This window comes from Anas acuta, chromosome 1 (assembly GCF_963932015.1).
Source record: "Anas acuta chromosome 1, bAnaAcu1.1, whole genome shotgun sequence".
Lineage (NCBI taxonomy): Eukaryota > Metazoa > Chordata > Aves > Anseriformes > Anatidae > Anas > Anas acuta.
Genome location: NC_088979.1, coordinates 167918750 through 167944978, shown reverse-complemented (window position 1 = coordinate 167944978; position 26229 = coordinate 167918750). Strand labels below are relative to the sequence as shown.

Genomic DNA, 26229 nt, shown 5'->3' with positions numbered 1-26229 from the left:
GCCTCAAAGACTGCAGAAGAACATCCTTCAGAAGCTTTGCACTTATGCTAGTGCAAAAAGGGTATTTTATCTACATTTCACCTATTTCTGTCCCAAAGTAACTTCAATTAGAACATTTCAGACAAAAGCTAAAGTGTTCACATGGGAAATATCACGATGAAGTATGGCATGCCAGGGGTTTCCATTTTCATCTCTAAACTGGTCTGTACCCTTGTGCAACAAAATCATCTCCCTCCTCTACCACTTCTGTTGTCTCCCTGCCAGAAAACACCAGACTCACAGTGCAGGACTTGAAGCAGAACTGATATATATGCTATTAAAACATTTTTTTTTACTTCCAGGCCTTAAAATCAGGCCTGCACAAAAACTGATTGAGCTGCCAGATAACCAGAAATCCCAGGCAACTCTAGAAAAGTAAAAAATAAGTTTTTTTAAGAAGAGGACACAGCTCATAAAACTCATGTTGGTTTTCCACAGAGAAGTATTGGAAGATGAGAGCTCTTGGCTATGACAAGCATTGAACAGTATGAAGAACATGGACAGAAGACAACCAAATTAACCCTGCCACAACATATCGCAGCAATGCTTCCATCTTAACAAAAAGATTTCCAGCTTTAGCCATTAAGTCTCCCACTGTAAAACTATTATTTTACAGGAAAGCTGTCAGTTTTCATAAAATATGTTTCACACAAAAATAGGGCATCTTCTTCATTAGAAACTTTCTGACCAATTACAACTTCAGTATTAGGTGTATCCCAAAGAATAAGTCCAGAAGTCTTTGAGACAAAATAAAATGCCTTGATTTGTTTCAAACTCTGCTGGTAGGAAGTTACTGCAAGGCAGAAATTCTGGAAGTGGACATTGGTTTCCATCATGATCAGTGCTGGAAACCGTTCATTTTGTGTATCAACACCTCATTTGTTGGGGACTATCCTGTTGGGCACTGAAGCCCTTCAGCTTGTGTAGCACCCATCTGCTCAGGACTCCAAATATCAACATATGCGCATAGCTTTACTAAGTTATTCTTTCTAAATACTTGTTCTGGGGTCTTGTCTTTCAAAAGTCCATCGATGTTCCAGCTGAACAGCTGTTCTAATAAACAAAGAAGTGTCAACATAATAGACTCTACCAGTTTATCTGGCATAATTTGAATAGAAACAAAGCCAACTTGACCTTTTTTTATTTTAAGTATTACACAGACGTAATTGCGTACAAAATCAGAATGCATACAAATGTGTACAAAATTCAAACTGTTCTAGTACAAAATTTCCAAATTAAATATTATTAAAACTTGAAGCCGCGTGAGAAGAAACAAACCACGGTAAGAGTTGGCTGCTAGCCATTTACTTCTTCTATTTCATGTTAATTTGTTTGCATCAGTTGCAAAGAGAAATCAGGCTGTCAGCATAAATCACTAATATTTTTTGCTGTGACAACCGTAATAGTAGTCAAGTCTCCCATAAACAGGCAACTAGAAAGAGGTAATTAAAATGTCAAAGTCAAGAAAACATTCTTCTTTTATTCTAAGATATCAACTACCCCAAAGTACCTGAGGTTGAAGAGGGGCTGGGAAAGACCATTGTTTAAAGTGGCTAAGGTTGCTTTTTCTAGATAAGTTGACATTAACACTAAATATGGGTCTTGCCCACAAAACATTTTGCTACATCTGACAAGCTGCAGAACTGTACACGTTGATCTTTAACAGTCATCCTGGCCAAAAAACTGTGGGCAATCAACAAACCCTGAAGCTTAATGCCCTTTTCTGAAACTCTTGTATGTTCCATCTTAGCTTCCCTAAGAAGTAATAAGAGCTTTTTGGTAACAGGCTAAAAGTATTAAGTAGCAAAAGCAACAAGTTTTGCGATAGTGCTGTGTTGCACTCACACTTCATACAGTAACAGAATCAAATACACCACAGTTGCCTTTAAAATACCTGGTTAAAATCAAGCAACTGAGATGTTTGGTGAATGATATTGCTCCCCCTGAATACTGTCCCACATCATACTGCCAGACTGCAGCAGAATACCCTGAAAAGTAACACACAGGTTACTGGGTATAGTAATTGTCTGGGTTTCAAGAGGTGCTATTAAAAACAAAACAAAGAACAAAAAAAACATGGCTATGTAACATAATTCTCAAATATGAAGGACCTATATTTTCAACACTGGTTTAAATGTCAAAATTTTAAATTGGGATGGCAAGTCCTAAAGTTGAGCCATAGTAGTGACAAGTGAAAGGATGCTACATGGCACCTACAATCATCATTTTTAAAAATTTACACCATAACCTATAAAAATAAATATTTTTACAGTTTCTATAAAACAGGTGAGAGAGCCTATGTCTTGCCCCAGAAGTCCTCCTTCCTCTTCTGAGCTCGTTCCAGTATCTGAGATGCAAGTGAGCTAGATGCTGCCGAGCGAGCAGAAATCTGAGACAGCCTGTCATCTGTTGGGGAAAGCAACAAGGGAAAAAATAAACACAAAGATTAAATATGCATTTAAAACACAGTCGCATTCATGGCAGACTTGGGAAGTACAGGTATTTTTATACCCTCTTTAACGGTAGGTAATAAAATAGTATCACAATATACTTTGATTCTATTACTTGGTAACTTACACACAGGAGAAGAATTTCACTAGAAAGCTACTATGAGACCATGTAAAGCTTAAGAGAGCTACATGCCCAGCACCTAAACTCAAGAATGAGATCCCCACTGTCACCTGGGGAATTTTGAAAGTACTGCCTGATTCTCCAAGTCGTCTTTACATTTACTCTCCTGTCAGGGACCTCAGAAATTGCTCCTCTGTAGAGACTAGACTCCAACAAAAACATTCATGAAAGCAAACCACTTCAAGCAAACAGGACAACCTTTGAATGCCACAACTAAAATATCACAACCTATGCTGCCAAAAGAGCTCTTTTGTGCCACAAGCAGTTAGCGTGCCACAAGCTGTTAAAAGAAATGTATCTTCTGAACAAAACAGGAAGTTTAACACAACAGCAACAAGCATGCTTTATAAATGTACTTCTGAAAAGTCTTCTTTTTGAATACAGGATCCACTTCACACCCAACAGAACTTTGAAAATTAAACAGCCTGGATGCTGCTTCTCTAGTGAAGCACAACGTTTTACTTCTGCAACATCATTATTAACACGTTGCTACAGCCCTGTCAAGATGCTTTCTATGAAAAATTACACCCATTCTTCTGCAATGGATTAAAAATACATATATATGTCACTGCTTTCCAGGCCCCCCACCACCAAAACAACAAAGATTCTGCATCTACGTTCTACCCAACCTGTACTTTGTCAGTGTTTCAATCAACTATTCAGCAGCATTTCTACATCCCTGAAATGCAGTGATCCAAACAGCTCACAACAGACTCACACGCTGCGCATAACAACTGTATTCCCACGTATGAGAAAGCTGCTAACTACACTTGTGTAATCAGACGTGTCCTTGGAGTAAGTCCCAGTTTTGTATGCAAATGAACAACTATGGACTAACGAAATATCTGTGAGCTGACACATTGCACCTGTTTCTGAAAGCTCATACACCATCATTCAGCTCATAGTAAAAAGAAAGAAAAAGAAACAGCAATTACTGCACTTCATCTGAGAGCTGCAAGCTTGTGGGAAGCTGCAGAGTACTATAGGATTTTGCATGGTTTACGTAGATACACAGATGCTTGGCTGAGCCATCTGCACAGCCCACACATTTTCCAGCCAACTGCAATGAGTGAAATAGAGAATCAGTCTGAACCTTGGTTAAAACCAAGGAGCCAAGAAGCATAAGGGGTACCAGAAAGGCCTTTGGTTATTCTGGGGTATATCTATAAATAAACCGCTGTCAGATACAACCTCACGCTGCCCATACTCTAATCTGAACCAAACACAAGGGATTGCAAGTTGCACAGCACCACACCAAGGTCAACCCTATACGTCAAGCTAAGAAATGATGTGTATCAGCCCAAACCTAATGAGGCTACAGTGCCTTTGGTTGACTCACACGACCAGAAGAGTTTTTTTTTGTGGCTGCCCACAAAAGGGCCAAGAAGACACACTGGTGGCCCATGCACGCACTGGCTGCTCCCCCCGAGTAAATTTACAGTAAATGGAAGAAAAAGCCAAAACAGAAATCACAATAACAGGATGCCTCTGCTCCCTAACACACGTAGCAGAGGAGCAGGTTTGAAAATTGAAGTCAGAGGAAACATTTTGTGCTACATATCTGGTGGTAAACACTCAAGCAAAATCTTTATCTGAAGATACGTGGTACCTTCTAAGTTGCATCCATAATTACTGAAGCTGCAACCTGAGCTGTGATCATTTTGCAGTTTGCTTCTGTTGCTACCAACACAAAGGCTTAAAAAAAATTGTGGGGAGGAAATGATTTTAGGTATGGAGTTGAGTAAGCTATATTAAACATATTGAACCACAATGGGCTGGTTAATTTTCAGCTGCATTTAATGGTTTATTTATTCTGGAATATTCCTTCATATTCCTACTTCACATTACTGGGGTGAACGTTTTTAATTTCTTTTGATAAAACAAATAGTGGTGTAGTTATTCATGCAAACACATAAACCAGTATTCAGAGACCTCCCAAGTGACTGCAAAAGTAAAAAATTAATATCGATAACACACATATGATATACAGGAATATTTTGTGATGAGAAATACCTTCATCATTATAGTTTCTTTCCTGAAGGGGTAACTGGAAAGATCTCAGTTTTGGATTCCCAATGTTTCCTAAGAGAAAAAAGTCAAAGCACATTTTGGAATCATTTCAAAAGAGACAAAGCATAATATTTAATTGTACAACACTTTAAAATGTTGCATTATTTCCATCAACACCAGTCTTTCAAACTAAACATGCCAAGAACTCCATAAGACTCCTTTACCCTAAGCTGATGCTGAGCTAGAACACAGCACCAATTCTAACTTCTTTCCAATGAGATTCTCTGGATTTCACTAATCCACTTAACTTGTGCAGCGCTTGCTCCTTTTCCAAATTAAATTATTACCTTATTATTACCTAACAATTATAACACGAGAACCAAAAATTGTGGGATCTTTTTGCGCAGCTATTGAAAGCCTTTCTGGAATGGCAATACAAGTACATAAACTTTATTTTGACTAAGGGGTGAAGGATTCCTCATTATCAGATTTATGCCCTCAGTGCCCTCAACAGTTGTCAAAAATCTCTTGAAATGCTCCAGCACAAATTTCTCCTCAAAGAAAAATTTTCACAGGGAATTAAAACAAAAAACAAAACAAAAAAAAAAAAAAAACAATTTCAGTGTTTTTTCTCAATATCCAATAAATCTTTTATGTTTTTTCATTATTTTATTATTATTATTATTATTATTTGTTTGTTTCCATGTTCTGCAAAACTATTTAAGGAGCTTATTTCTCAAAAATCCACAACTACTGCAAAATACCATGTTTTAGAGGTCCAGTTACACATCATTCCACGTATACATACCAGTTGTGGCCTAAAGATTAAACATAACAACTGTTCATGCTAAACCAAATTATTCTCATAATGAGTAAGTACTTATTGAAATTAACATAGAAAAATTAGACAACGGACCACTAGAACACAATGATGTTGGTGGAATCTGAAACCAAGGTAGGCAGCTGTGCACACCCTCTCAGCAAGACACGGTAGAAAAGCTTCCATTTACAAACACCACATTCTTTATGGCCATTAAGGCCAGAATACTGCAAGGTAACCATTTCCATCCCCTGACACTAACACGGCCAGTTAATAAGCAAAACCCACCATTATGCTGGAATTCAGGATCCTTGAGAGTTCCCTGAATACGGGGAGAGGGACTCCAACAAGACACAGGGCAGCTTCTGGCTGACTTCAGCAGAGGAGGTACAGAGGAATGCTCTTCATGTGCTGAGTTATGAGAAACTCGCTTATCAGAAACACTGTTAGGAGGCCACTGATCCTGCCTAAGCGGCAGAGGATCGAGAGTTCCCAGCCCAGCAGGTGGAGAGGTAAGGAGTGAAACAGCTTTCATTTCCACATCAGGCTAAAACACAAGATGGAGGGTGGGGAGGGAGAAAAGCAACAACAAAAAAAAGCAGCTCATACATACTGTTTTAAGTATACTCACACTAGCCTTCAAGTACAGACCCTCATGCATACAACAAATGTTTTTAATAGGAAAAAAATCAAGGGCTTCTTATGGAAACTTGTGTTTTTGTTTTAAAAAACATACATTTAACAGAAAAAGCCAAAAAGGAGCTCATCTAATCTCTCTCTTTTACTTGATAAAAAAATACATATTTATTCAGATATCATCCCTTTTAGTCACAGATGCTGATAACTTTAGGATAAAATATCACACAAGAAAAAGAATTACCGAGTAAAGTACTCAAATTACTTTAAAAGCATTTTGCTGAAATGCAAAACGCTAAGTTCCCTTCCTTACTCACCCGGAAGGACCTTCTTTTTGTAGCTTCTCTTATACTTTGCTTAGCTGAAGAAAGGTCTGTTCCTAAACCTCGCACTCTCGGCTGTGAAGATGAAGACCTGAGTTTAGGAGGAGACACTAGAACCGCACCTCCTATTGTAGTGGAGAAAATGAAAAATAAATTATTACCATAAAAAAAAAAAAAAACTTATTGAATTAATTCATACATGTCTTTTTTTTTTTCTTTAGTTCTTGAAATACATTTTTGCATTTAAAAGTCTTTTTACCAACAGCAGGGGTAGTGAGATCATGATGAGTCCTCTGTGCTCTACCAAGTGCTCTCAGCTTTGGAGTAGGAAGTCTGCCGCCTGGCTCTGAGGATACAGAAGAAGAATCTGACACAGCTGCAGAATTCAGCAGTAAGGCATTCTCACTGCAAAAATGAGAAATGATTACAAGGTTAGCTAAGGACTCAGGCATCTTGCATTCAAACTTTTGATTTCTAACACATCCCTACAATGAAGGTAAGTCAGCGAGGGCCATAAAATACCAACAGCCGGTAGCTACAACACCTGTTTGCAACAGCAAATCCTGAACTCCAGCCCCTAAGTCTCGGTTTCTGTAAATTTTTTTTTGGTAACGTAACTGGATAAAATACATAAACAGTTTGAAGCTACAAATTCAGACTCCCTCTGTCCCAATAAACCTTGAATGCTTTGCAGCACGGTAGCACAGACTCAACCTGAGGGCTGGAACCTCGCCCAGCGTAACTTTGAACCTGACGTTGCCAATAGTCACCTCGGAGGTGGGAATGTGGGTTTGTCTCTTTTCAGTCAATGTGGTGGAACCGAAACCAAGTATCCCACATTTATGCAACCACTCCAGCCCCCAGGTAATTATATAAATCAGCACTACCACTTCTGTCTTCTTCCTCCAGATGCATCGCAAAATAGGGTGGCAGCATGCCCACACTGTGTGAGGAACCTGATCCTACCAGTGCATGCTAGACACGCTCTGAGGACCTCTAGGCAAGGAGTGCCTCGTTTCCAGCTCTCAAGCAGGCTTGGATAGCATGCAGATGTTAAGCTGCATGGCCACACCTAGAGCAGATCTCAGCGCGCACAACCACATTTCAAGATGACAGAGAATCTTCAATGTCAATCCAAGAAACATCAATGAACTGCATCATCTCTACAATCTTAGAAACTTAAAGTTTTCAGGTGACAGTTTTGAATGTTGAGGCCTGTGTTTCATTTCTATCTGGGTCTAGCAACTCAACCTTTCCTTGCCTGGTTTTGCATACAGGATATAATCCCCAAAGGAGATCATTCCATTTCCTTACCTTATATTTGTGGGGTGACACACAAGAGGAAATACAAAATGCTTAGGTAGTACGGTAACAAGGGCCAGAGTTATTCAGCTTTAAATATATACCAAACTAAAATACTGTTCTACCAAAAAAGTCTGCAAAAGTTGCACAGTAAAAGGACAGAGACTTCTGTAAGTAGATTTAACATGGATCTTTCAACTGCCAAACACAGTACTATGCACTGTACAATTCACATGGTTCTGAATATCCCCACACTTTTTTCCCATCTGGGCTAAGTAACATGATCACTGGATGCTAGTAATTTTTTTTTTCCTCCAAAGTCCTCTATCTCTGCCCATGAGTTTTATTCAGAAAAACAGGCACTTAAGAACAAGATTAGCATGGATTCTGTCCTTTGAATCTTATCAATCCTATACTATCAACCTGAAGCAAATTGTGAGCTTTAATTTTCACTATACTTTGCTGCTGTGCAATGAACAGCCTGTTCTGATAGGTCTATACCACAAATTTTAAAGTTTTTGGAAAAATGCATTACAGTTTGTCATGCTTCTATTGATATTACAGCTTCAGCCTGACAAGCTAGAAAGCCAGTATTCTTCTATCAACCAGCTCAATGTCTTGAAATTTCTTACTCCTTGTTGTACAATTAAAAAACAAAAGTAGACACACTAAATTATACTCTTATAAGAACAAAAACTAGTTAACATACAATTTCTGAGATGTTAGAGGAAAAAATTAAATATATGACAAACATGTTCAGTTTTACCCTTCAACTTTGTTATCTTCATTGGTTTCCTTATTGTTTTCTTCTAAATTCTGCACCACAACTGCAGCTTTTTCATTTTCTTTTTCTTCCTCTTCTGTTGATTGCTGATTCTCCTTTTCCTCAGTAGCTTCTTCTTCACCCCAAACTAAACGCCTTTTGACTGGAACAGTTGAAGCATTTGACATGTCTTTTTTCTCAGGGCCATTCTCGTGTGACTCTTCTCTGGCGTCAGGCTCCTGCAGCATTTTTGGCCTTGGTGCAGTCTCTGTTTCAGAAACACTAGGCAACAAAGAAAGCAGCATCTCTTACCAGCAATTTGCATGAAATACATTTGCCTATATAGAGCATATTCATTAGCTTCAGTCCTTCATCAAAAGTACAGCTCAGATATTAAGTGGTACAGTTAACATGATGTATGATTAAACTCCCATTGAAACTTTAACTGATGTTTAAGCACAACCCATTTTCAAACTAGGTTCTGTAAAAACTCTTCTTGAACTGCTATTTCCAGAAATTGACTGTAAAATTAGCTCTGTATTTTGAAATATAAAACAACAATTTGGATTATCAGAAGTGCTCAAAAAATAACTAATTCCGTGTGTAGGAACTGTCTGATGGCACAATTTTGAAAGCCAAGCAGTTTAGAAAACTACTTTCTTGGCACAACTTTTCAAAGTCTTAAACTCTCAGTTGCTCACAGAAATCAATGCAGTGCACAGAAATAAGATCAGTGAGAGGGTCTGTATCTCACGGGCAAAAAAAATAAGCTAACAAATCCCCCAAATTACCACCCCATACTTGACATCATTGTAATAAATACAGTTTTATGAGTCATCCCTCAAACCTTGCAACAGAGACAGTCATACAAATGCATGGATCTCCCCACACCACAGAAGCAGCCATCTAAGTGGAGCATACACAGAAGCATCCAAGATTTTGTTTTCAAACATCAGATCCCAGCAAAGACACAAATGACTTTTCTTCCCTCTTCATTTGAATATGTCTGTGAATTTCACTAAAACACTATTTCTGAATTTTCCTAGCAAAATATTAAATATCTGCCAATTCTGATGGCACTCTAAGAAAGGAAAAAATGGATGCACACCATGCCAGATCCTAAATCTTCATCTCAGAAGTAAGCAGTGTCTAAGACTCAACCACTGGGTTACTAATTAATCCTGACAAGAACATGGATGAATTCCAAGCAGGCAGAATACATTTCACATCATTCCAGTGCAAAGAGGAATATTACTTCAGTATGACTCAGTGATAAATTCTCCCATACTTGATGAAATTAAGGTTGTCACACTAAATATACATTTGTGGATAACTATAACGGAGAAGCATTTCTCTTCTTTCAGAAGATTTGACCATGCCTCATTTTAAATCAGAGAACAAATCAACTGATACATCTGTGAAATGGTAAATGCCTACATCTGTTCCAGAGAATTTATAGTCAAACATCAAAGATCTTAAAGCTATGCTAAGCCAATATTCAGCATTTTGCTCTGTTTCAGAGCTGCAGAATAACATGCAGGAATGCCTGTCTTACCCAGCAAGATCTAGTGCTCTAATGTCATTGCTGATGCCTTCTTCTGAACTGGAACTTGAGGACACATCCCAGAGACTGTTATTATCAGACAGGATCTGGTTGAGATGGTATCGGGAGAAGTGTGTTCCCTCTATTCGCTGTCTGTAAGCCTTTGCTCTTGCTCGAAGTTCTCTCACCTGCACATCAAAGTTTCGTTAAGATGCACATCTCTTTAAAGTTCCCTTATATATTACTACAAAGTACTTGCATTTGCTAATGGCTGCTAAGGGAGAAAGGCAAGTTACTCATAACAGGGCCACCCACAGCACAAATATTACATGCTACAGTAAGTGCAAAAAAAAAAAAAAAAAGGAAAGCAAAAATAACAAGTTTACATTTAGTAAGCACGTTCCAGCCATTAAGCCAAAGCAAAATTATCAATTACTTATTCAATGAGCACAAAAAGTTATGCAGCAGCTATGAGTAAGTTTACTGTTGGATTCTATTTTTTTCATCAGGGTTTAGGCACAGCACAATGCTCCAAGCATTAACACAAGAATTTAGATGCAACCAACCTCCATATACCACATGGAATTTAGGGGGTTTTGAGATGCCTAAGAAGAGGAATACAGAATTATTTTTACATTTCTTAATTTCCTCTCAACGCTGTATCACTGTTCTAACTTTATTACAGTCTAAGTAAGTAACTAAAGACTGAAAACCTGTCAATACAGCTCTATGCTGCCTCCCTGAGATTCAGTAACAAGTTGTAACACGAATACATCAACACTGGTATTTTGACAATTTTTGTCAAGGTTAAGGAAATTAATTTAGATTTCTAAGCCTTAACACTCCAAAATTCAATCAGTACACATTAATTTCAGAGTATTTCTAGTCGACAGATCTGTATGCAAGTGTACTACTGAGTTAATAGTTTGTGAGCACTGCTCCTGTCTACTGCTACACTGATTTTATCTCAGCAAGGAGCTGATGACTACATGAGATCGCTTAGTGCTATTTTGTGTAAGTCATAATATCAAAATCATTCCTTCTAGGCTATCACTAACTGTAAGAATGAGACGCAAAACTTCTAAAACATCAGTTTTAGTTTCAAAAATAAGTGTTGCAACCCTCTCTTTAGATGTTATGCTGATTTAGCACTGCCATTTTTATGGTTAAAAGTGTTGCAATACTCACCGCCTTGTGTCTTTCACACAAACACAATTTAAAGCACATGACTAAAAAGCAACAACAAAACTTTTATTTTTCAAATGATTAAAAGTAAGTTCTTGATAGGTTTGTATGTATCCTGTTATCCTGTCTCACTAAAAAATGGTTCAGAGGAAATAAGCACTTTGTCAAAGAGCAAAAAAGCAATACTGACACTACCCTTAGTACATTTTTACGTTACTATTATTATTGTTATTTATTTCACAATAGGCTTAAACATAGTTCTTCCTGTAAGGAACAGGGATAAGTGGGCCAAATTCCACAAATCCCACTAAAAGCATACAGATGCAGCAGATAGAAGTCCACTTAGCCTACACCAGCTAATACCCCACAAGTTGCCCCACTAAACTTCCAAAGAATAGCCCGTTAAAAATATATGCTTGTCATTTTAAGAGGAGAGTTTAAAGTTTGAGGTGCAAGTGATTTATTGGATTATTCACTTTAAGAAGAATGAAAAATTAATTATGATAGCCACAACAGAAGGAATATAAACCCAGAGCCACAGGATGCTGCAGGGGGAGGAAGAATACTATGTCTCCAGTGAACTGTGAAGAAGTACAAAGGACAAGCGTCTCCTTCAGTGACTCAGCAGGCAGCATTATCTCAGCAGGACACAGGCCCCAGAGAGTCCTGCTGTGATTATGAATTGTCCACATTAATTTTTCAAAAGCGTAATTCAAAGAGGTCTTTTCATTCTACCGCTCAAAAGAAAACCTTAAGGATATGTATTTTAGGTAGCAATCTAGCAGTAATCACTACAGGAAAGATCAGACCAGGACTCTATTACAATCTTTGCTGTTGGGCTCAGAATTTCAGGAAGTCCATTTTAGACCCAAAGCTGTCTACGCATGGTCTCAACTAAGGGGGAAACCCGACTGGAGCAGTCAGAGCTCATCATCTAATCACTTACACTAAAGAGAGATGTTCTGTAGGCACCCTCAGCAGGGGGGAGTCTCAAAGAGCAGCCAGAGGCAGCAGTTAGATACAGCTCTGCAGAGCAGTCATGTCAGTGCATTATTAGCAGGGGAACAGGTAGGCAATCATTTACAAACCAAAAGGACTGTAGAGAAACTGGCAAGGAAATTGTGAATGGCCAAAGTACCTTTGTTGCTTTACAAATGAAACTGCTTGATGCTTTTTCCAAGTTTTACATCCCTTTATTAATCTGCAGTAATGTATTTCTCGAATGGCTAAATTCTTTCTTAGGTCTCAACTGTGAATGAAGCATTTTATTCAGTTCTGTTAATTCAGACGTACTGGATTCTTATTCATTAGAACACAAATATTAATGAACTCAGAAAAAAAATAAAGCCTAGCAAAAGATAAGGTCTATCAGTTGCTGTTGTGTTGTTTTTTTTTCTTATACTAACTGAGGTTTTAAGAATTAATTTAATTAATCTTGGTTTCCTTCCAACCTATCCAGAAGAGAAGACTGGAAAAATTTCAAGCTTTAAACTTGCACTACACCCACAAAAACTTAATTTTAAGAGTCATAATCCTGTAAGATTTATAAGGAAATACTAACAAGACACTAACAACTTAAAAAATATATATACAGAAAATCACACTAACACATTTGCACAAGCTAAATAGTTTTCTTTGTCTATCAGACAAATTAGTTTGATACTCTCACAGGCATGTGATTCCAAGTCTAACAGAGGAGAAAGTCAGGGAATTCCAATTCTAAAAACCTCTTCTGTATGAAGTCATGCTAAGATCTAACATAGATATATTCAAAAACATGCATGTCATATAAGCATATTTATAGTCAATAAAACATTTGTTGTTATTGTCTTAAAATTGGCTCTTCTAGCTACCTGGCACAACTCCTTCACTTAGAAGGCCCTAAATATCCTAATAATTCTTTGTTGAATTCTTCAAGGAGTGACTTTTTATCAGATTTCCTCTGCAAGTCCCTTGTCAGCAATAAAACCTCCACACAAGAGTCAGACCCATCCAAACCACCTATCTACCACGTGGCAATTTCTTGTGCACTCCAATTAAACTCCAGAGGTATTTACTTCCAGCTTCTCCCAAACACATCCTAAAAAGGATCCTGCCTGGTAAAGCTGAACGCCCGCCTTCCACCTGCAGTCTCCTCATTCCTTCCCTTGATTGTGCTGCAGAGATTCCTCTCAGCTGGCCGTGTAGCAAACAAAACACACTCCATGGCAATGCGTCCCTGTCCCTCTACTTGCCTGCTGGGCAGCCACTGTTGAAGCAGACGCTGCTCTGGACTGCCGCCTGCTGCAGTTTTGAATGCTTCTGACACAACATCCAGCCTCCAGACAAAAGCCTTAGATGCCAGACAAATGAGGTGATATTCCACAGAAACATTCTGTAGACTTACAGTCAGGCTGCAAGCAGTAGCTTAGATCATTCTACAGCCTTAGGAATGGTTAGTGTAAATCGAATACATACATCAGTATTTATCAAAAAGAAAATACTGCTCATTTTTAGTCCCCTAACCTCCTCACCAGACTGTTTTTGCAGAACGGATTATATGATGATGGATACAATAATTTGAGTCATCACGAACTACAATATAATTTAAACTTTGAGACATATTTCTCATTCTTACCTATATTCAATATAAATTTATTTTTGCCTAAGAAGAAGAATAGAATGGCATTTTAGATCCAGTAAGAAAACATAGAACTATTTGCTGAAGCTCAAAGCCCAATGCCCTAGAGCCAACCCCTCCAGTTCTGCCTTCCACAGCAGCTCAGTTTTGACTAAGGAGACAACCCTCATTTGCCAAGCACCTACCCTGTATTTAGCAGCACTCAGTGTCTCAGGAAGGCTCCCTCCATCACATGAGAGAAGCCTAGGCCACTTCAGTGAAATCTGACTGCTGAAGGTTTTGATGTACTTGGGTAATTCAGGGAACCTTACTCAAGAATCACTACCAAAATACTATGCTCCTGAAGCTGCTGAGTATTTTCAGAGTTCGCAAATGAGTTCCTATGGGGTATAATACTGATGGTGGTTGCTAAATAAACTACAAGAAAATACTTAGGTTTGCTAAAATTGGACAGAGAAATTCTGAATCTTACAGTGTATACTACTGAATGCAGCTGACTGCTTTGAATGGATTTATGTTGGCAGGCTAACAAACCGAGTCTGACTGTCAGACTGACCTAGGCTGGTACATGCGCTGGCCTTTTCCTGTTATTCCCTTGAAACTTCTACAATCTAATTCTATGTTTTAAAAACATGCTAAAACTGGGCTGAACATACAACAATACATTAACTGGTTGAAAAGATGCTGTTCTGGACAATTCTGATTGGTAAGGGAAACAAAGTTCCTCCCTTACTTTCCATGTCACATTAATTAATTTATTTTTAAAATCACACTGCATCTTACTTTTTCTTACTACGTATTATACTGGCTTGTCAGTCCTTAATCTTCTTTGTAGTCATCTTTGTTAGCACTGCAATCGCAAAACTGTATTTTATGAAGATCACAATTCAAAGTTTATTGCATATTAAAAATGATAATACAAAGCATACTCAGTTTCAAGTTTCAGATTATTTTTTTTTTAAATAATACTCACCTGATTGGGAACTTTACTCCTAATACGAGACCAAGCTCCATCTTTGTAGAAATACTGGGCTGGAGACAAAAATTTTGACCTATATTCAGTGTTCATCTTCCTAAAATATCAAGAATGAGGATGGGGGAAAACAAAAACACAAAACAAAACAAAACAAATCAAAAAAAAAAAAAAAAACAGAAAGAATAAAGTTTGATACCCAGGAGACTCTTTAAGAACATTCTTAAATTTATATTACCAATAAAAAGTATTCTTGCACTTAAATTCCAGGACTAAGATATGAAGGTGCATTTAAGTAAAATTGCCTGGTCTGGCACTAAGGCGCCCAAGATGTTTCTTTCTATGAGCTCCGCTGTAAAGGCAATATGCTCTGCATGTGGCTGGGGTGGGATCTTGGGGGCAGAAACATCTGACAAGCAGAACAATGTTCAGTAATAATTCATCTAACTATGGCCTACTGTCTTTGATCTTCAAAAGCACTCGGTACTCTTAAAGACAGATTCATTTTCCCTTCAGCCACACACATGTAAACAGAAAAATTAGCATAACCCAACCTAAAGCAGGCAATAAGCAATACTACAAGCCCTTTAAACACTGAACTGTGGCTGTATTAGCTTAAATCTAAACAGTTGTGTGGGTTTTGTTGTTGTTTTTTTTTTGCTTTAGAGCATTGCTTTTTTTTTCACCTGATATTTAATATATTAAAATAAATATACTTTTTCAGTCCTTCAGAAGTAGATCATAGAAGCCCAAAGTCAGAGAATAAAACACATCTTTTAAAATAAAAAGTATTGGGGTGAAAAAAAAAACAAACTGTTATATTCAGAACTTCTTTACATATGGCTCCTTTTTTAAGGCTCAGATCTTTTTCAGTTTTACTTGCAAAACTAATGGATTAGCTCAAAAACACATCACTGCTGTGCCTCAGTCTGTCATTCTGTTGCAAAAGCAGGCCATGCAATGCAGGTTGCATACAAAGTGCAAGTCCTGTCTACATACTGACAACTTTTGCTCTGCACATTTTCACAATTATTTGCACAATGACTTTTGGAAACTTTTGTTTGTGCTACCATACTGAAGGCATAAGAGGCAGAAATCTGTTTTCTACCAATTTAAGGACAATCAAGAATTTTATACAGAATTTTACACTGAAAAATTGACTACAATCTATGACATCAAGGAACTATAAAATCTAAAGATTTAAAGGCTTCAACTACCTTACATCTGCTCACTTTTTCATAAAGCAGTTTTATTTCATAGTATTTGGGGCGATGATTTTGTCATTATCTGCCAATATCTAAAAGCATTCAGGCCTTGGTAAGTCTCCTCTCCCATCTTCAATCTAATACCTTAACACTGACAGAAAGCCATGTGAAGGAAAGCAATCACTTGGAGATACACGAAGCGTGAAGACAGCAGAGATGGAATAGATTTATCCATTTTTAACCTTACTTCTATTCTGGACTTTTATTTCTCTGACTTTCCTCAGATGTGTGGAAAATGGAAACATGAGTTCAGTTTCTACAATGTAGGCATGTGGCAGGAGAAGATATTTGGCTCTCTCTCAGTAACATACAATGTCATTTTATTTTAATGCTTGTCAGATTACCCTATATTGCCCTATATTTATTTTTTTTATTTCCCTTTTGTCTTGTATTGTCTAGAAAAATAAGACATCAAGTACAATCAACACAGCTTTAAGACTTGTGGAATAAGCATAGGAAAGCAGTTTGAAAGGTGACTACAACTTCCAAAGCACTCTCTGAGAGTTTAGTAGCAGCACTGCATCGATCTAATTTCAATCGTTTTTAATTTATTAATAATAATGTTATTGCATCAGGAGGTTCATCAGAACCAGTGTGTTTACAAAGCTTCCACTGCCTGGAGAAAGGGATACAAATTAACATCAGGTTTAGATGTCCCCACAGGAAGCTCAGACTAAGTGCTGGGTCATACAGACATCACAGTTGCTCTTGTGACTCTAGGATCATATGGATAAAGGCCATCATAAACCACTCTAAATAGGCAGCTATACAGCTGTTTGCTAAGCTAGGTCTTCCCATTTTATACATACCCACGATTTGTACGTAAAGAGAGGGGTTTTTGATTGATATGCTGCTTATTTTTTTGTTTAGGATGTTTCTGCTCTGCTTTCCCTTGTTTTGATGCATCTTCTGCTGGCTTGTGAAGTGGTTCTTCCCTCTTCCTCTAAGGCAAAGAAAATTTTAAAAATACCATATTAGCTAACAAACTGAAAATCCTCATGTTCCTTTTGACATCAAACTTTTGCAAAATGTTAAGTTTAAAATGTTAGCTGCTTTGCATACTTAGCGTATTACATTTTGTTAATGCAAAAGTCAACCAGCAAAATGCCAAAGCTACAATTCCAAGTGCAACATTCACTTAGTTAGATGATCTATTCTGTACACCTCACAAAATGAATTTAACACAAAAAAGAAATAACAAAAGAGTACCATACCTGTGCATTCTAACCAGACTCAACATGTATATTTCTGGAATTTATAATTAAAATAAATACTGTTAGCCTTATAGTAAAGCAATATAAACCAATTTATAATAAACCAAAATGTGATTTTTTAATTTGTTGTCCTTCTGGTTTTGAAAGGGTCAGATTGATTTGCTCAGCTTCCACATCTAACATTTTTTTTCCTGTTTATTTCATCTTCTTGGAAATCTCAAACATTACTTCTGTTTCTGCTGGAGACCTTTACAGAAATTGTTCAAATTCAAGAAAACAAGACTGTAAAGCAAGAAAAATAGCCCACACAAACTCCCAAATTTTTCTTTATAGAAATTAAGAGAAGGTATGTGGGTATAGACAAAAAGCATTTTGAACACTTTCACCAAAAATTCCCTTCTCATGCCTTCTTTTCCTTTCCTTATTAGTTCTCATGGGAAAACATAACATGAATTTCTGATATAAGAAACAAAGAAATGCTTCCTGAAAGCCTCATGACTTTTAGGCTTTCTTCACATTTGCTAGAAGAGGCAGGAAGGGGCATAATGTTTGTCAGTCTCAAATGAGACTTAAAACATCAGGCAGGTCAAGGTTCTAAATCATAAAGCCTCCAATTCAACAATCATCTTTAAGAACCTCTAAAGTACCAACAGCTTAAACCGAGCCACAGGAACTCCACGTTAAGGATGCATTTTGCTCAGTGCCAGTCCTAAGGAACGCGTTGTCTTACAATGGCTGTTTCTGTTTATCAAGAAACAGAGATGGGCATTGAAGCAACTCACACGTGGTCCTTCTACCTGAAGGAAGGTTAGCTAACAGAAATGTAGACAATGTTACTTCTCAGCACCTTGCTATGAAAATAGACATTCATCTTTCCACCTTGCAAAATGTCATGCAATCTAAATTGCTCTCTCCTATTTTCAGAAGGTCTTAGTCTGAAGTAATTCCTTGTTATTAAATGCAGTTGGTAAAACTACAACCACATTTACTACAATTCCACCAATGTCTGTCCAAGCCAACAGCAAGACAAGGAAATGCAAGGCCTCACACAGATGAATGACTTTTGTAAAAGGCATTTTGCTCTGGGCAACAGAACTTACATAGGCTATACAATGTCCTGCATTTACCTTTCAAGGTACAGGTAAATCAATGATAACCCTTCCTCCATATCTCTTTTCTAAAAAAAATATTGTCTGAAAGTCAGTTCCAACTGTGACAGCGTGATTTCTTTGTTTTTAATTCACACGCTACCTGACTTACCTAAAAAATTACTAAACAGTACTAAAAGCACAAGTCTTCCCATCCAGTTGTCCTGCACCCTAATAAACTACACTGCTAGCAATGAGAGCATAAACTGGAGACTTAGATTTCAGAAACCATTCCAACCACTAAAAATGTTTACATGAAAAAAAAAAGGAAGAAAAAAAGAATGAAACTCAAACTAAGAACTCAAAAAAGAACTTGAAAGCTTATAATCAAATTAAGGTGACAGTTCAGGAAAAAACATGTGGAATGACTTTGTAAACTGAACAAATGCACTGCAGAAACCACTAAGAGCAAATAAATCCATACAGTGCTATTTTCAGTCTTTTACAGCAAAACAAGTACTGAGTCCAGTCCAGTGTCATTAATAACAGCTATAAAATGTAACTAAAACAAGCTTTTAGAAAACCTCACACCCACATTATTGAAAAGAACAATCAAAACTATTAAAGCATACTTAATGCCTTTCATTTAGGGAAATATTTACTTGCTCACAAACCAGAAATTCTTTCTCTTCTGAACAGCATCTCTCTTGTGGGCTCTTAGCAGGAGGAGAACCTTTGAAATTTCTCTCATGTTCTGTTTCAGAAGTAATTGCAGGAGATTTGAACGGAGGTATGGATTTACTCATATTGCAAATAACCTTTAGGTAAGGAAAAGAGATGAAAAAATAGTATGGTGATTTGCTTACCTTAAGGCTAAATTTTCAAAATCAGTTAACCAATTCAACATACCAACAGAGAGCCGGTTATGCATAAAAATATAGTATGTGCAGGCTAATTAACATCTAAGACAAATTGAAAAGGAACTTACTTTCAAAAAAATACATTTGAAGGAGACCAATTCAGGCACAGATGAACCTGTGTTCAAATGCTGTTCTTACTGAAGTTCACTATCAAAGTTGTTTGTTTTTTTTATTATTATTATTATTATTATTATTTGGGAAGACAGTGGGGAAGGCTGCAGTTCAGCTTCAGGCTTACATGTAGGATTTATTTATTTTTAAAACAGATGCCATAAAACTTCTCTAGGAGTCCTGTCCTTAAGAAACAACAGACGACTGTTCTCTGTTTTCTAACTGGGTGCTTAGGGCTTGGTAATTTGATCTAACCACTGTTTTCCACTCGCTACTGCATTATAAGCCAAGGTACAGAATTTACCTAATATGTGATCTGGTATCATTTCCTCATGGGGTGTTGAGAGTTGAAGACCAGGCCATATGTCACATGTGGCATACGTTTTCCTCAGCTTTGTTATGTGAGTTTAGGTGAGACTTACAACCTAACTTGGGTAACTTGGTCATTTTCACTGAATTTCTTCAAGGGACAGGTATTGTCATTTCTCAGTATTCAGGTACATTCTCAAGCATATCAATAAGAATCAGAAGAAAAAATATTTTTAATATCTTTCATTTTTATCACGGAATTCTTACGCTTAGAAGCTTAAGAGGCTTCTTAAGCTTAAGCTTAGAAACTGCAAACAGTTATGTTCAGAAACCAAACTGATTTCTAATAATATCAAATGGAATTCCATATGAAATTTTCTGTAAGGTGACAGGGACTGGCCTCTTCCTGAAATGGTCCTTTGGTTTCTATGCTACTGTCACACTCTTCAGTGAGTTCTCTTTGCACAAGGGACTGCTGGGAAACAGGTATCTCAAAGTACGTCCACCTGCTTGGCAGTGCAACAAGAAAAACACAGGACCAGGTTTATAGTGATTGACCCTAGTTATCAATAGCTATCACCTTTGAAAGCCATTAGGGAACAAATCTGCTACCTGCAGATAGAAAAAGAGATAGCATCATCTGTAGTAATCCCATTAATGTGTATGCCCCTAGTGAAAAAACGAGACAAAACAAAAGCTCTCTTTTACAGCAGAGTTTAAAATTCCAGATTCTGGAGAAAAGCCTACACTATAAAAGGACCAAAAGACAGAGTGGGTCTCCTTTGTCCCAATCTCAGTAACAATATATTGAAAACACAAAGCGGTCTCACAAGTACAATTATTCTTCATGATCCGATTAGCAGCATTTCCAATACTATGAAGTCCAAAAACTCCTAAAATGCATCAAAATCCCAGAGGAGTGTCTTAACATAAGGAAATTCCACGCATATATACGCGGTTCTCATCAAAGAAAAAACACAGCTGACGAACTACAGAGATACATTTTAGGGCCTAGAATTGTATGTGCACAGAGATGGAGACTGAATAAGAAAACATGGTAACCCATAAAAGACTCTGAAAATAAATACTGAAACCCGCTTGATTTCAGTGGCAAGACATGTTATTACAATAAAGAACATCTGAACATTCCTCTGTTGATCAGTTATATACAAGACAACATAACAATTATGAAACTAAAGGGTAATACTGAGTAGGACCTCTTAGCTCCTCAGATAAAATTAATGCAAATTAAAGAAAATGGTCCTGTTAGAAAGAACTGAATAAAACCAGGGTGGAGGAGATCAAGTGATTAGACTTGACTACAATGAAGAATCACAGGGAAACACATCTAATTATCCTGCACTTCTTTATACTAGAAGAAAAAAAATGTATGTAATAGCATGCCAGTTTATGAAAAGAAAAAAAAAAAAAGGAAAAGGAAAAGAAAATCTTGAAAATTAAGAAGTTTTCTTTAGACATAAAAGAAATTATTCATTTACTTTTTGAAAGTTACCTCTTCAGCTGCAAGTATTGGGGACTTTTCATGAGGAATCTTCCAAACGAATTGGCTTTGATATTCAGAATTTCTGGGGAAAGTATTTAAACGTGGAATATTCATGCCTGCTTTCCTCTGAAGGACTCTGTGAAGCTGACAACAAACAAACAAAAAATTAGCACCAATTGTTTCCTCCCCTACAATGTTTAGCAGGTCAGAAATCTTTCAATGCACATCTTCAAAACAATTTTGGTTCTTTTTGTACTTTGCTTTCATAGAATTCCTATAACATTTTCTCATAATAGCAAACAACCCCCAGAAGTCTATAAATCACTGGCTAAATCGTCGTTTAAGTGAGATCAATAAAGATGGCATGTGAAGGGGAAAATTTGTATTGACCTACATGGAACCAAAGGCTGGTCTCAAAAGTACTGTTCTCCCACCAGAGAAGCTACAACGTAGAACAACATCAAAATACAGAACCAAGGAAAGCTAGACAATAGAGGTGATGTATGTGTGCTAAGTTTCTGTAAATATCAGATTAGCAATTTTTATACCAGTCAATTAAAAAATAATCTTCCCTTACCCCATTATCCATTTTTTCTGATTCCTTTTTTGAAGACACAAATGCTTCGTTTTTATTTGGTGGAGCTACAGTTGGTGATCTCTTCATATTGTTTTCTGGAAGGGCAGGAGCAGTTTCAACTCTAGAATCTGCAGAATGTGACCGAACTTTTGGGGGGAGCCTTGGTCCTTCCGGTGTTTCAATTTTTTCCTGATTCACATCATTATTACGGTCTGTGTGCAACTCTGCAGTCTTAAGAACCTCAGTTTCAAGTGGGTCATCTAAATCACAATCTGCTGTCCACTCAAAGGACTTTGAAATTTGTGGATTATGGTATGGTACCCTTCTCTTGGAAATGAAGTTTGGTTCTCTTGTGATTCCTAAAAAAAAAAAAAAACATACAATGTTGAACTAGAACTTTATCCTGAATACATAATAACACTCTACTACAAGAAGAAACAGAAAGCTTATTATACAAGAGACTGTTAGACAAAAAATATTCTAGTATCTTTGAGCAATGACAACCTATTAGTTATGGGCACAACCACACAATTCTTTCACATCTGCAAATGCCTTTCCTTTCCACTCAAGAGGGATAGCAACACCGTGCTCCAGGACCATGTTGGATAAAACCCTGTAAAGAAAACATGGCCACAGAACAATCTTTTGCAAGTTGATTCTGGGAAAAGGAAAACAACAACAAAATTAACAGAGCCAGTGAAGAGAATGCTGTTAACACAGGTAAAGAATAACCAACCTATAGTGATAAAGAATGTCATGAGCACTTGTAATTACACGTGCACCATATACCTTGCTAGACAGGTTCTCATTTACTGTGCATGGACCATGACAGACCCCTAATACAACTGTGGGCCATTAGAGAAGAGATACTTGAACTGACTTCCACTTTTAAGTATCTTGAAGAGCCTATTTTCTCAGATAGCTGGTAACTCTTTATAGCGCAACCATGAAATAAATTCCAAAATTCTAAAGAGACCTCCTAACAAAACAAGGTATAACGTTATTTTTTAAAAATTGCTGACATTTACACATGCAGATGCAAATAGAATTACCCTACCATTTTAAGACAAGGCTGAACACAGTCAAATTGGAAAACCACAATCCAAACATTAAGTGTGCATATGTGATGGAACAATAATCGAAGGCCTATAACTGGCTGAAAAAAACAATTTCTAGGAGAAAGAAACTCCTGTCTCATGAAAAAAAAATATATATATATATAGATAGATATAAACTTCAGTGAAAGATCTATACAGAATGTCTGTATGCCCAACTGTATATACAGGTATTTGGAAATAATTCCAGTGCAGAAACACTGGAAAAGTAACAGGAAAAAACTCAGAGCACCTCTTAACTTTTTCTGCCAGTATTCCAAGTCATTCTTAAAACTGTTGATTGTGCATTTCAACAGGAAGAACAATAAGTGCATTAACAACAGCAAACTGCACAGATGACAAAGTCCTACAAGGTGTCAAGAGTGACATTCAAAGATGCACGCTGTTAAATGGCCATAAAATAGGTGTGAGTGCGAATGAATCCAAAAATGTAGGAAAACTACACCAAGCACACACAAAATCACAGCTACAATGTGAAAAGGAGAAACTGCTGTACTGCTAACTCATGACTTTATTGTTAGTCTTGTAATATTTGTTATATGAAGTTTCACCATCCTACACGTGAGAGGAGGTGATGCATAGCTCACGATTTTCAAAAGAGGTTAGTATGTGTGGATATGCCCATGTTTCAGAATCTGTGGAAGTTACTCTCTTAAATACAGGTACCCGCACCTCCAGGCATGCGCAAGGAAAGAAAGGTTAAAGAAAGACGTATCTTGAAGTAACGAAGAAAGCAGTAATATACAAGTAAAATCTTTGACAAGATTAAATTATTTACTGAAATGTCTAGAATCTCAGACGAAAACAAACCATACTCCCAACAGTTGGTTCTTAATTACTAGGCCATAATAGAGATCACTTATTGTATTGTCTAATGAATATATTGGACTCCAATTACACAGACTGTGCAGTGCAATTGCACTGAATTGCACAACTTTGTTAATCTGCTTTGTACCACTACAATAATTCATATTGTTTTAATGCTCCTTTTCAAAGCACTGACAGTTGTCATCACTCTACAGCTTGCTCCTTTTCCTCAACTCCCTATGGGTCTTCCAATCCAGATGCTATTTCCTTTCTCCCCTGCTTTCCAATCCCACATTTCCCTGTCATGATAACATCTATAACACTAAATCCCGTTTAATGTCCATCTTTTTTGTTCGTCCCACCCAACTGCCCTGGTAACTCTTCTTAACAATTTTACTTTGTATTAGACTTTGATCAAATTAGTCTTTTCTTAATACAAAGTTTTACTTAGTGCTTCTATACACCACAGGTAAACCAATGCATCCTTCTACACGCTCCGTATGGGTTAACACTGCACCTGTGCTTCACATTTGGGATTTAGCTTATGCTGCACGACAGAAACCACGTTTTTCAGGTTTTGTATAAATAGAACTAACATTAGAAGAAAGTTTCAGTGTAGCCTGAAGGAATATGGCATTCAAACACGCATTCCTACAAATGGTAACTGGGAATACACATTCAATTGTGTAAAGTGTCAAGCTGCCAATATTGCTGGTTTGCTGTGGTCACACACCCCATCACAGGAAACCTCTCAAGACCCACGGCAGGTAAGGCTGATTTTGGTCAGGGCTGGCTCTGGTGGCACTGGGTTTTGCAATTGAGGGGCAGTTTTGGGGATGCTTACCTAGCTGATCCGACCGAAGTCCTGCCCACTGGGATTTCTGCTCTTGGTCTGGGCTACACAACTCTGGGGTTTTCCATCTGAAGTTTCTCTTATATTCGCTCAAGCCCTGCAGCAAACAGAGAGGTGTCTGTCAAGGGAGTGCTGCCTGCCGTGCTTCTAGCACCTGTGGGGACGCGATCTGCGAGGAAACACCTCACAAGACGCCTGCACGAAGCACTTAAAGTAGGAGGCTGCTCTCCACGTCCCAAACCAAACCCCACAGAGACCAAAAACTACCCTCCGAACTGCATGAGGAAAAAAACAAAACAAAACAAAACAATACATAAGCGTGGAATAGCGTCACGCACACAAAAAGCATGCAAAAATCACGCTTTAAACAACCTCTTCCACGCCCACCACGGCGCTCCTTCTGCCGTTTGGGGCCGGTTCCCCTCAGCACAGGGCTCCCCCTCTCCCGGGCCGGGCCGGGCCGGGCCCCCCACCGCCGCCCCCAGCCGCCCCCGGGACCCCCTCTCCGCCTCACCCTGAAGCGCACGGGCATGGCGGAGCGCTGGGTGCCGGCCCCCGGCCTCCACCGCCGCCGCTGCCCCGGCAGAGCCGCCGGCCCCTTCCCCGGGCGCCTGCGCGGCGGCTGCAGCACGGGGGCGGGGAGCGCCATAGCCCGGGGCCGGGCGGCCACCGCCTCCCTCCCCTCAGGGCGCTGCCTGTGGGGGCCATGTTGGCCCCGCGCCTCACGGAGCCCCTGCCCGCTGCCCACCGAGGCCCGAAAGCGGCACGGCGTCGTTTTGCTGCTGCTGGTTTGGCCCCGGGAGCTCTGGCAGAGGCTGCCGAAGGCTTCTGGTGGCGGAAAAATAAGGTCCTTCGCCTCAGCCGCCCTCCCGGCGCACCGCCCGCCCTCAGACCCTAATCCATCTTCAGGGCCACGTCCTCCTCCAGCTGGCTGCGCGCTGCTGATCTCCCTCCGACACCCTGTCTTTGGCTACGTTGAATTAACAAGAAGAAAAGATTTTAAAAAATAAATCAGAAATATTAAGCAAAATGGCTTAGGCAGTCTGTACTCTCTCTGCCCTTGGCTGCTGGCTCTCCCTCTGCCTGCTGGGTGCAGCCTGTTGCTGTTCTCCAGCACAGCCTAAGCTGCTTGAACAAGGGCTTTGCCATCTCTTTACGCACCTCTTTGTTAACGAATGTCAAGACAATCATTTTGTTAGAAGTTGCTGGTTGATTACCCTTGAAACCATTAGGTTCCCCCAAATCAACTGGTTTGTTGTGTTACTACAGTGGTTTGTTTTCAGTCAGGTCTAGTTCAGTACGTTTTCTAAAATAATGCTAAACTTCTTATAGAATATGAAAATCCAGCTGGCAAAGTCGTTCAACATAGATTCCAGGTTTGCCAGGAATCCCTCTTCTTTGATATGTATGGAAACCAAGCCAAACATAATTTCAGTATATTTATAGGGTGTTTTCCAATTAGCCAAGCTGTAATAATACATTTATAGATGGTTTGGGGCTGTCTGGATTCAAAGGTGGGTTTGAATCTTTAATCTAAAAACATAACACAACACTACACCATCCTGAAATGCTGGGTATTATATTTCTTAACAATGTCTTCCCAATCTTTTTTAAGATAAAG

General features: G+C 38.4%; 1 protein-coding gene across 3 annotated transcripts; it reads right to left on the bottom strand.

The window, feature by feature from the left end:
- Positions 1-1163: 1163 nt before the first annotated feature.
- On the bottom strand, positions 1164-25281 carry MDM1 (Mdm1 nuclear protein). 3 transcript variants are annotated; one of them, XM_068669252.1, is made up of 15 exons: positions 25123-25281; positions 24600-24705; positions 21834-22192; positions 21266-21400; positions 19075-19230; positions 16920-17053; positions 14846-14945; positions 10634-10672; positions 10080-10255; positions 8528-8806; positions 6719-6864; positions 6454-6584; positions 5789-6047; positions 4684-4752; positions 1164-2445 (listed from the first exon to the last, which is right to left on the bottom strand). In XM_068669252.1, exons 1-15 carry the CDS (start codon positions 25255-25257, stop codon positions 2336-2338), a joined length of 2334 nt encoding a protein of 777 aa, XP_068525353.1. In that variant the 5' UTR covers positions 25258-25281; the 3' UTR covers positions 1164-2335. The 3 variants fall into 3 exon arrangements, with proteins under 3 accessions (XP_068525353.1, XP_068525354.1, XP_068525355.1); XM_068669253.1 differs by having other exon boundaries at positions 19087-19230; positions 25123-25280; XM_068669254.1 differs by lacking the exon at positions 10634-10672.
- Positions 25282-26229: the final 948 nt, after the last annotated feature.